The sequence below is a fragment of the Pantherophis guttatus genome, chromosome 15 (assembly GCF_059756535.1).
Source record: "Pantherophis guttatus breed Tessera chromosome 15, ASM5975653v1, whole genome shotgun sequence".
Lineage (NCBI taxonomy): Eukaryota > Metazoa > Chordata > Lepidosauria > Squamata > Colubridae > Pantherophis > Pantherophis guttatus.
The window spans coordinates 12,737,749-12,749,469 of NC_142077.1; the positions used below are offsets into that span (position 1 = coordinate 12,737,749).

The window sequence follows — 11,721 nt, forward strand, 5'->3', positions numbered from 1 at the left end:
ATCCAGAAGAAACCGGCCGCCCCGTTCACCACCCAGTAACAAGAGATTCCCATCCGGAGGAAAAAAGCAGCCTTTTGGATGAGGGCAGAGGAGCGAGAACCACAGAGTAGACCGGGGAGAGACCCACCATACCATCGTGGTGGGCCATGCCAGCGCGGGAAAAGCAAACAAGATGGCGTTGACCATCCTCAAAGAAGGGAGGCCCTGTAAGATGGAGGTCAACTCAGGGTCCAGCCTATCAATGGTATCATGGACAACGATAAAGAAGCTAATTCCGCACATCACCAGCCGTGATCTAAAACGACAACAGCTAACACTCATCGACTACCAGGGCCTCAAATTCCTGTAGTGGGCACCGGCACGTTCAACATCGCATACAAGAACTTCAAAGCCAAATTGCCTCTCACCATAGTGGACAGAGACAGGCCCAGCCTATTGGGTATGGAGTGGTTCGAACCGCTTGGACTTGCAATTACCGGCATCCACCATATCTGAGATGACGGCTGGAAGGAAGTCCTAATGAAGGAGTTTGCAGAAGTTTTTAACGGCGAGCTTGGCAAGTATAAGGGGTCCCCAATTACCTTTAGCCTAGATCCACAGGTAGCCCCTGTCCGGATAAAGCGCCGAAGGGTCCCATTTGCTCTAAGGCCTAAGATAGATGAGCAACTAGACAAGCTGGTTGCTCAGGGAGTCTTAGAACCTACAGATCACGCAAAGTGGGAAACCCCTATAGTGACACCCATCAAGCCAGATGGGTCAGTACATTTGTGCGGGGACTACAAAAGTACCATTAACAAGGCACTTCAGCAAAACGCATACCCCATGCCTGTAGTGCAGCACCTATTGCATTCGCTGGGCTGGGGAAAGATCTTTGCGAAGCTAGATTTGGCGCAAGCATACCAACAGCTCCCAGTAGACAAGGCCACCGCTGAAGCCCAAATGATCGTCACTCACAGGGGGGCATTTAAATGCAAAAGACTACAATTTGGGGTGAGCGTAGCGTCCAGGTATTCCAGAGCCTGATGGAGCGGCTTCTGCAAGGAATCGACAGAGTTGTCCCTTACTTTGACGATGTCCTCATATCAGCAAAAGACCTAACCCAATTGAAGCCAAGATTGCAGGAGGTACTGGCAAGATTTCAAAAAGTAGGGCTTAAGGTGAAGAGAGACTGCTAGGTGAAGTGCCACCTAGCAGAAAAACAGGTTGAATTCTTGGGGTATCTAATCAACGGGTCGGGGATCAGGCCCACACCCGGAAAGCTGAGAGCCATCAAAGAGGCCCCTACACCCAAGAATAAGATGGAGCTGCAGGCATTTCTGGGGTTGCTTAATTTTTATAATATATTCTTGCCACAGAAAGCGACTACTGCTGAACTGCTCCACTGGCTACTGGACAGAATGGTAGAATGGAGATGGGGGGCTACCGAAAAGAAGGCATTTGAAGACATAAAAAAAAACTATTGACGTTGGACAGAGTACTTGTGCAATACAGCGGGACATTGCCAATAAGACTAACGTTTGATGCGTCCCCCTTCGGCATTGGAGCGGTATTGAGCCACACCTTGCCAAATGGAAAAGAAGCCCCCACTGCATTTTTCTCTTGGACTCTGTCAAAACCAGAAAGAAACTACAGCCAACTGGACAAAGAAGCATTGGTTGCAGTAGCCGGAATAAAACGGTTTCACGAATACCTCTACGGTCGGAAATTTGAACTCATAACCCGCCACAAACCGCTACTTGGTATCATAGCGGGGGAAAGACCCACACCCCCCCATCCTGTCACCCCGAATGCTGAGGTGGATAGAATTCTTGGCTGCCTACAACTATACACTCCAACACAAACCAGGAAAAACGATAGACCATGTGGATGCCCTAAGCAGATGCCCACTTCCAGAAATGGGAGAAGATCCTGCCCCAACAACAACTACACTCCTCATCGAAACCTTGGAGGAAAACCGGATATTGGCAGCAGACATCGCGAGAGCCACCATCAGAGACAGGACATTGGCGCGAGTTTTAAATTAGATCTGGAAAGGGTGGCCAGAAGAAGGCGTGGACTCAGAATTCCTGCCATTCAAAAGGAGAGAAAACGAACTCTCGGGGCTGAGGGGTTGTGTACTATGGGGAGACAGGGTCGTCATTCCAAACACACTAAGACAAGGAATACTGAAGCTGCTACATGAAGGACACCCAGGTATCGTGACGATGAAGGCTCTACCTAGGAGCTATGTATGGTGGCCCGGGATGAACAAAGAAATTGAAGCAAGGGTGTCAACCTGCGAGCCTTGCCAAGAATTCCAAGCAGCCTCGAAATCAGCGCCCACCCACGATTTGGAGAACCCGGGAACACCATGGTCTAGACTGCATATCGACTTCGCCGGGCCATGCAAAGGAAACATATTCCTAATTATTGTAGACACATTCTTGAAATGGTTGGAGGTGGCTCTTATGAAATCAACGACATCAGAAGCCATTATACTAGTGCTAAGAAGGCTATTCGCCACTCTCAACCTACCCGACCTCATAGTCTCCGATAACGGCCCCCAGTTCACAGTGAACTCTTTTGAGATGTTCTTAGCAGAACAAGGGATACGACACGCATTGTCAGCATTGGGAAAACCTTCGACGATCGGATTGGCTGAACGAATGGTCAGATCCACAAAAGAAACGTTAACAAGGTTGGGACCAGGGGACATACAAGCAAATATCGACAAACTACTAGCAATACAACACATCACACCAAGCGCCACAACCCACTGGAGCCCAGCAAAACTACTGATGGGAAGGAAATTGAGATCCCCACTAGATAGACTACACCCCCAGTACAGCTCAGAAAAACCAACCGATTCTACGAGCTGAGTCCGGGAGTTCCAGGAAGGAGAGAAAGTCTACGCCAAGAATCTGAACGGAAGCCCCCTCTGGGTACCGGCAGAGATAACACACAAGTAACGGGCCCACTATCATACAGAGTCCAGACGGAAGATGGACAGCACTGGAAGAGGCATATAGACCAACTCAGAGGATGAGTCACGAGAAACGAGAGCGAGCCGGAAAAGGACTGCCAAAAGATTTGGAAAGAAAAAAATACAACGGCAGAAGCGGCGCTACCACAACGGCAAAGAGAAAACTCAAACCCAGATCGAAACACAGGAGACTTAACTGAAGGCCGAGAGGAAGAGCAGGATCCTGGAGAAGAACGCCAAAGACAGCCGAGGGGAGCAGGAAAAGAAATTGAACAGAATAGATCCAACCCAGCCCCAGAGTTCGAGAGAGTTCCAGAGACAGCACCAGGAGAGCAGCAGAACTCGACCTCTCACTCCGAGGACACACAACCGACGGATCTGCGCAGATCCAGTCGAGCCCCACGGTGACCCGCCTACTTGCGGGACTATGTTGCATAGCGGACACCGGATTGGCGGACACTGAGTTAAGTATCGAGTGACAATTCAAATAGTCCTATCAGGAATCAATCCTGAGAGCGGGAACTTTAAATAAGCATCAGTGGCTGAAGCCGGGGACAGCTCCCGTATAAAAGGAGCTGTTGCGGCTGCTAGCGCCATTGCAACTACAGAGTTAAATAAATGTGTAAGCTATACAACGAGTCCTCTCCTTCTTTGCACCCACGATCTAACAAATTGTATCAATTATATACTTTTTAAATATTTTGTCAGTATATCAATTGACAAATTTTTCTCAAACTTTCTTGTTCACGTATGAAGACGATGGCAGTATTTGTTGTTGGGACAGATTCAGTCCGGATTCTTATAGCCTGTGTCAGCACAGGTGAACTGAGAACCCAGGGCGTGCAAACTAGCATGAGCAAACTGCAGCTGGCATAGCAAGCTAACAGGATGTAGCATGGGTAAGCTAGGCGAAGTATTCACATGTGGTCGCGTCTATAGAAATGTGTGGTTAGAGCTTAGCAGGAAATGTACTTTATGTTTCTATGCACATATGTAACCTACCTTCCGATATGTAACCCATCTTCTGCTTACGCAAACAAGTACAATAAAAGAGGACGCTAGGAGCAACTCCTGGCTGACTCGCCCCGAGAGCAATCTGGTGTCAGTCTCCTAATTACTCAAGATTTGGACTCCGTGAGTAGCCCACCAGTTTGGGGCGAAAAGCCACAATTTGTATCCTAATTAAGCATATTTGGAGATTAGACAATTGTAGAAGAAAGATACAATGTGGGATAAAAACAAAGTTCTCTGTTTTTCAAATTCCTGGACGTTCCCATTCTAGTTTCATCCCTTTATGGAGAAGAATGATTTTTGGAATATTTCTCGAAGAAAACTGTACTTGGACCAAAATGGAGAGATAACAGCAGATCTGAGCATTGACAGCTTGTTGGTTCTCCCCAAGGGGGGTATCAGGGAAGAGATTCTGGCATATTTTGAAAGACAGAGACTTTCTATCAACCAAGATGCTTTTTCACAGCTAAAGTTGCTCAATAAGGTGAGAGAAATTTTGGTGTCTTTTTTCTGTTTTCCAAAGCCTGAGGTCCCATTTCATGTGGGCAAAGTCTAGAGTCTCCAGGGTGGTTGGCCTCCCATGCCAGGTGGTGTCATCTCATGGAAGCTCTTCAAGAGACGGGACCTAAGTGGAGTGGCTTTGCCATGTTCTATGGAAACCTTTCAAGATCTTACTGGTCAGAGGTTTCTTTCTTCATCACAGTTTAATTTCATATTAAAAAACCTAATAGAATAAAATTTCCTAAATCTTTTACTGTAAATTTTATTATCAGTTTTAATAAGAATATATCATCATATTTAAATCTTTTTTCAATTCCATCCCTCTAGACTACATTAAATAGAAAAGTCCTATATTGCGGTGTTAAATGCCAGAAGCAAAAGGGAGGAACTAACGAAAGAACCTGCCAGAGTCTCATCTCCAAAACCTGTTTGGAAGGAGTCAAAGATTTCATATTTACCTTCATGAAGCCCAGAATCTACTTGTCTAATGTTTATTTTCCCCCATTTTCCATGGATGGAAATCCTAACATATTTTCTTTGGGATTCTTTGTTTTTCTGTTCAGTCCCTGCCTCAGTCCAAATGTGTGGAAAGTTGTCATCCTGGATTTGTCAAGAGGGCTCGAGAAGGAGAGCCAGTTTGCTGCTATGACTGCGTTCCTTGTCCGGAGGGGACCTTCTCCACTCAGGAAGGTGGGTCACACTGAGGAAAATGGGAGGCTTTGTGGAACTGGATCCATCCAGTTCATGAAAGTGCAAGTTAAAGGATAGATCGCAGCTCACATGGGTTTTTTATTTTTAACCTGCACAATTTCTTATCTAAACAGAAGTAAATCAAAAAGACTTGGAGAGAGATGGGAGGAGGGGGTGGCAGACTGGGCAAGCTTTACTAACAGCAGAGGAAATATCTCTTCTGCTTTTTAATTTGGATATGTGCTGCTAAGTTCACCTTTCTAGGAACATCTGAGATCTTTGAAACTAGATGAATTGTTTCAGGTCCACCTTCTGAAAGACCTTGCAATTCATTGTTTATTGGCCTCCCTTGAGGATCACTGAGAAGGTCTCACTGGGCCATAATCTGGTGCTGTGGATAGTTATGGGGGGAACTCATTACACAAATAATCTTCCAATCATATAGATCAATCAATCAGAAAAGAGCTGGAAGGAACCTTGGAGGTCTTCTAGTCCAGCCCCCTGCTCAAGGAGGAGACCCTATACCATTTCAGACAAGTGACTGTCCATTCTCTTCTTAAAAACCTCCAATGTTGAAGCACCCACAACTTCTGGAGGCCAGCTATTCCACTGGCTAATTGCTCTCACTGATAGGAAGTTTCTCCTTAATTCCAGGTTGCTTCCAGATGTTACAAGATACTGTAGGAATCCTCCAAGTCCAGGACATTAACTGCCATGTGGCAGGACTCAGGATGTTTGCCTAAAAAGATTATATGATTCATTATTAACCTCTAATAATGTAGGTTCCTATGAAGATTCTACACATTACACAGGAAATAATTAATATCCTAGGACTTCCCTCAACTTCATATACCTAGCTACATTTTTAAAGAAAAAAAATATCCTTCTTATGCTCTTTCTAATGTAAAGAAATTCTTCTTGGAAAATGTCTGTGGTATCAGCTGTTTTCCAAAGAAGGTTTCTATTGGAAGAGAAAAAAACAGAATATTAAAGAAATGTTGCTTTTTGTCTTTCTCAGATACACAAAAATGCACCAAGTGCCCGGATGATAAATATCCAAATGAGGCCAGAGTCCAATGTATCTTCAAAGCTATAACTTTCCTGTCTTATGAAGAACTTCTGGGCATCATCCTGGTCTCTTTTGCCCTACTCTTTTTCCTAACCACAGATCTTGTTTTAATCATCTTCATGAAATACAGAGAAACTCCCCTTGTCAAAGCCAACAACCGGGACCTCTCCTACATCCTCCTGGTCTCCCTCCTGCTTTGCTTCTTGTCTCCCCTTCTCTTCATTGGTCAACCAAGGAAAGCCACCTGCCTTCTCCGACAAACAGTTTTTAGCATCATCTTCTCAGTTGCCGTTTCTTCTCTCTTGGCCAAAACCATCACGGTGGTGCTGGCCTTCCTGGCCACAAAACCAGGAAACCGAGCGAAGAGATGGTTGGGGAAGAGCTTGGCCAACTCCATCATCCTCTCTTGTTCTGGAGTCCAAATTCTCATCTGCTCCATCTGGCTGGGAGTTTCTCCCCCCTTCCCTGACTCTGACCTCCACTCCCAGCCTGGAGAGATCATCCTGCAATGCAACGAAGGGGCCGTTGTCATGTTCTACGTCACCCTCAGCTACATGGGCTTCCTGGCTGCCATCTGCTTCACGGTGGCTTTCCTGGCCAGGAACCTGCCTGGGGCCTTCAACGAAGCCAAGCTGATCACCTTCAGCATGCTGGTCTTCTGCAGTGTCTGGGTGACTTTTGTGCCCACCTACCTGAGCACCAAAGGGAAATACATGGTGGCTGTGCAGGTCTTCTCCATCCTGGCCTCCAGTGCTGGTCTGCTGGTCTGCATCTTCATCCCCAAGTGCTACATCATCCTTCTGAGGCCAGACCTCAACACAAAGGAGCAGCTCACAGGCAGAACAAATGTGAAAACATGAGACGTAACACCATTATGATATTGGAAAAATTATTAAAGTTTATTTATTTGAAAGGAGATATTCTTTCCATTTAGATAGTATGCAGGAGTCAAAGAAACTCAAATGTATATGTTTCAAATTTGGAAATTGTTGAATTGTTCACAAAGGAGCAGCTTACAGCCAGAAGAAATGTGTAAAAGTGAGACTGAGGAATTTCAACTTTTAACATTTTTCAGTCCAAACATAGAAAATGGTCCAAGCTCTTCTCCATGCATGAGGGGGCCAACTATTTTTCTTGAAATAAGTAAAGGGTGTGTGGAAGATTGTGAGGAGACAAATTTGAACATGTCTAACTCTTCTTCCTCTTCCTCTTTTCCCCACAACAATCGCCCTGTGAGGTGGGCTTGTCTGAAAGAGAGTGTCTGTCCCGAGGTCAGCAAACAGGCTTTCAGGGCTAAGGCAGGACTTGAACTCAGGATCTCTTGCTTCCTAGCCTGATGCCTTAACCATTGTCACTGTTAAGGGAGGGCGGATTTTGGGGAAAGGCCCTGCTGGTCACCACTGCCGCCTCGTCTTCCAGCAGCAGCCCTGAGTCCAGCAGGGCCCTCCAATCCCCAACCCCCACCCCCAAAGGTCTTTCTGGGGTAGAGCAGCCCCATCCGAGAGCAAAGGAGAGAAACTCCTGGACACAGAGAGCCCCTCCCCCCCATCACAGCCCCTCCCTCTTGCCAGGGTTCAGCTAAGACTCACTGCCTGTAGGGGGCAGCATAGAGTCTGGCCCTGAAGTCCTAGCTGGGCCCTGGGAATTGAAATCGGGGCCTCCAGGTGATTGGCTCAAAGCCAGTGGTGGGATTCAGTAGGTTCTCATCGGTTTGCTTGAACCGGTAGGTAACCACACCCAGCCACGCCCCTTGCCAATCCCAACCACTCACCGCTGATAAGGCTGATATGTCAGACAATGGCTTTGCCATGTTGCCACCGAGGTGAACCTTCAGCCGAACGGGCAGGTCTGGAGCGGGTCTCCCTCCCGTGGTATGCCTCCTCCCGCATTTAATTTTGGAGCCACGCGGGGGAGGGAACCCCCCCACCCTTCACCCCTGAGTCATGATCCCTGCCAACATTATGCAAGCCAGCCCAGCCCAGCCCAAACCCGCGAGCGAAGGAACGATCGCCCTCCCCAGCCGGCTCTCGGCCGCCCTCCACCCGGTCAGGTTGTGGGGGTGCCTGGCCTCCCAGCTGCCCCCCCCTCCGCCCTCTGGAAGGGCAGCAGCAGCATTAGCTCCGTCGTCCCAGCAACGCTGCGCAGCCTCTGCGGCCTCCTGTTGGGCTTCCCGGCTGCCTGGGGAGCGAGGGGGAAGGAAGCGGCCAGCCGGCCCTTCGGAAGCACCGCTGGCTCTGCCCTCCTGCCTCCGCTCTTGCACAGGGGGAGGCGGCGCCTTCTCTCCCGGTCAGCAGAGGCTCCTGGGGGGGAAAGGCGGCCGGGGCCGGTCCGAGCTTGGCTGGGAACCTCACGTAACGCCCGGAAGGAATCCTGGTGCTGCAGCCGCCACTCTGGGCGCTAGCCAGGCAGGAGACTGCGAGCTCCGGCGTCTTCCGAGGAGCCCGGCCGAAGGTTCCCCCGCGGAGGCTCCGGGACTCCCGATGACGGGACGGGTCCTTGGGGCCCCCAGGAGCTCCAGCCCAGCCTCCGCCGCCGCCAGTGGCGCCAGAAAGGCCGGCGGGGCTCCTGGAGAGGCAGAGGTGGCAGGAGGCCGATCCGGGGCTGCTTGTAGCACGAAGGTTCCTCCGGGGCTTTGAGGCTCCTGGCTGCAACGGGCAGCAAAGCTCGGCTCGTCCCTCCGATGCAGCCGCTGGGAAAGGGGGGGGGGGAGAAAGGGTCCTCTTGCAAAGGTACACGCGGGTCAGAGGGGGGAAGAAATGCCAACTTTGGCCTCCCGGTGTGGTGCGGGGCTTTGGGCAAAGGCTGGAGGGAAGGGCCTCTGGCTCCCTCTCGCCCTCCCTCCCTCCCCAGCCTCGGGTGATGCAGGCAGAAGCTCCCGCTGCCCTGTCCAAGGCCGCTGTATGTGTGTGGGGGGGGGGGGACGGACGGGGTCCTGGGGAGGAAGCCACGCTCCCCGGACAGCCGGACCAAAGGATGCAAAGAGCCCCCACCGGCTCCTCCGACAGCGGCCTCGCACAAGGCACCGGGGCTCCGCCTGCAGGCAAGCTGGACTGGGGAGGGGGGAGCCCGAGCGAGCCCTGCGGAGGGAAGGCAGGCAAAGGGCGAGCGAGGGCAGCCGCAGCATCCTGGAGCCCCTGCAATTCCCTCCGATCGGCTCCCCCGCCTCTCCTCTGCCCCCCCCCCATCAGCCAGCCTGCCAGCCGGAGGTGAGTCGGGGGGCTTCACTGCGCTCCAGGCGTTTCCCACCCGAAGGGCAGGCCGCCTTTGCCATGGGGGGAGGGGTTTGGGGAAGGCGGGGGGGGAATGGGGGGGGGCAGAGGAGCCGCTTTCAAGCCGTTGGCTTTTGCGGGGTGGAGAGTCTCCCCCCAGGCAGAGGCACGATGCCCATTTCGGTAGCCCCCTCCCCCCACTTCCTAGGGAAAATATTTTTTTAAAAAAAAAATCCCTGTAAATGGTTTGTAGAAAACGAGAAGCTTTGCCTCCGCTGGGCAGTAGAGCTGCATCTCTCCTGAGTGCGGAGAGGCTGAGGAGAAGGCTTGGCTGCCTGCCAGAAAGTCTCTCCGGGAGCCTCACCTGTGGCAGAGATGAGACCCTCACCTGGCTCCAGCCCCCGATTCCCCTTCAGCCTTGCCAGATGAGGAGCAGCCCTGGCAGACTCTCCAAGCCTGAAGCAGAAGGGACGGAGGGTGGGAGAGGGAGACCCAATCCAACCCCTCTGTGTGTGTGTGTGTGTGGGAGAGGGAGAGGGAGGGGGAGGGGGAGGGAGGGGGAGAGGGAGCAGGAGGGGAGGGGGAGAGGGAGGGGGAGAGGGAGGGGAAGGGAGGGGGAGAGGGAGAGGGAGGGGGCTTCCTGGGGATGCATTTTGGAGAAGCGTCAAGAGAAATGCCAAAAGGAGAATCAGTTTGGGACTAAAGTCCAAATGAAATGGGGTCTTCAGGGAAAGGAGACATGAAGAACTTTCAACTGCAGGATTCTAAAACTCTCCTTGAGAGGAACGTCTGGAGGCAGCTCTCGAACTCCTCAGTCCGGAGGGAGCAAAAGAGGGAGGGTCCCAGTGAGGGTCTCAGCCAGTGGTGGGTTCCAACCGCTATTACCACCGGTTCCCTTCGTCCATGCGCTTTGCCTGCCATCTCCCTGAACTGGGGAGAACCGGGAGCAACCCACCTCTGGTCTCAGCTATTTGGTTTAGGAATAAGAGAATAAAAGAGCTTAAAGGGACTTTGGAGGCCTTGTAGTCCAGGGGCCCCCAAACATGGCAGCTTTAAGGCTTGTGGACTTCAACTCCCAGAATTCTCCGGCCAGCCGTGCTTGAAGTCCACAAGTCTTAAAGCTGCCAGGAGAATTCTGGGAGTTGAATTCTTCTGTGGGGGCGGAGCCCAAATTGAAATGTCGCCCCTTGGATCTGGAATGGAAGCTCCAGAGAGTCCAGGTTTTCCTCTCCAGGCCCAGAGGATGAAGGGGAGCTGAGAGGGAAACACCACAAAAGATTAAATATTATTCGTATCCAAAAGGCCTTGTGAAAATGTACCTAAAGGAACACAGGGGTCTTTGCCAGCTTTAGGTGTCCTCCTCGCTGCCTGCAGAGGCCAAGTATGGCTTAAGGGCCAGAGTATAGGCTGCCCCCTACAGGCAGTGAGAGGGACTGCTGACTCATGGAAGGACCCGGTGGAGGAAGGACCCTGAGTGCTGACTGGAATTCTGGGAGTTGAAGTCCACACCTCTTCAGGTTGCTAAGGCTGAGAAAGACGCTCTAGTAAACACTTCACTGGGCAGTTGGAGGGATGACCTCTGAGGTCTCTTTCGACTCCATTTGTCCATTATTCTAACTCCTCCCCTCTTTACGGAGGGCAAAAGAATCCTCTCCAAAAAGGGAAGTAGGTGACAAAATGGAGGATGCGGGGTCTTTTCCAGCTTTAGCTGTCCCTCTCACTGCCTGCGGAGGCCAGGTGTGGCTTAAAGGCCAGACTGCAGACTGCCCCCTACAGGCAGTGAGAGGGACAGCTAAAGCGCAGCCTCCTCCATTTTGTGGCGGGAACCTCCAGTAGAAAGAGGGAAAGGAGGAAACTGGATGTAGCTAGAATTCTCTTCGTGGCTTTTTTCATCCCTTTCTAAACTCTGTTCTGTGTGTGGAACTTAATCTCTTCTTTTGGCTGCTTGAATAAAGTCCACCTTGGTTGAAGCCCCGGAGTTTCCTCAGGGCCTCCCTGTCTCCCCCTCAGGCCGGCTGAGCCCCTGAGTCCCAAGGCCAGAGCTTCTCCCCTCGATCCCCTCCTGGCTCCCCAGAATCAGAATATGATGAATTACCCTCAGAGAAGCAAATAGCGCTGCTGTTTTCAGATGCACAAAAGGCGTTTGACAACGTGAATTATGGCAATTTATGATAAAACAGTTGAAAATGATGGATTTTGGAGACAGATTCATAAATAGGATCCAAACTATATAAAGAGACCAAGCGGCAAAGGTGAAATGACAAAGAAAATAGATATCA

General features: G+C 50.7%; 1 protein-coding gene across 1 annotated transcript; it reads left to right on the forward strand.

Moving 5' to 3' along the window:
* The first annotated feature begins 519 nt into the window (after nt 1-519).
* Nucleotides 520-7,146, forward strand: LOC148111921 (vomeronasal type-2 receptor 26-like). Its single transcript, XM_087879398.1, has 2 exons — nt 520-990; nt 6,074-7,146. Exons 1-2 carry the CDS (start codon nt 520-522, stop codon nt 7,091-7,093), a joined length of 1,491 nt encoding a protein of 496 aa, XP_087735524.1. The 3' UTR covers nt 7,094-7,146.
* The last annotated feature ends 4,575 nt before the right edge of the window (nt 7,147-11,721 follow it).

Coding starts and splice junctions, on each gene's coding strand:
- LOC148111921 (XM_087879398.1), top strand. CDS start 520: ATGAAGGAGTTTGCAGAAGTTTTTAACGGCGAGCTTGGCAAGTATAAG. Junction 991..6,073: donor GCAAAAGACTACAATTTGGG/GTGAGCGTAGCG, acceptor TCTAATGTAAAG/AAATTCTTCTTGGAAAATGT.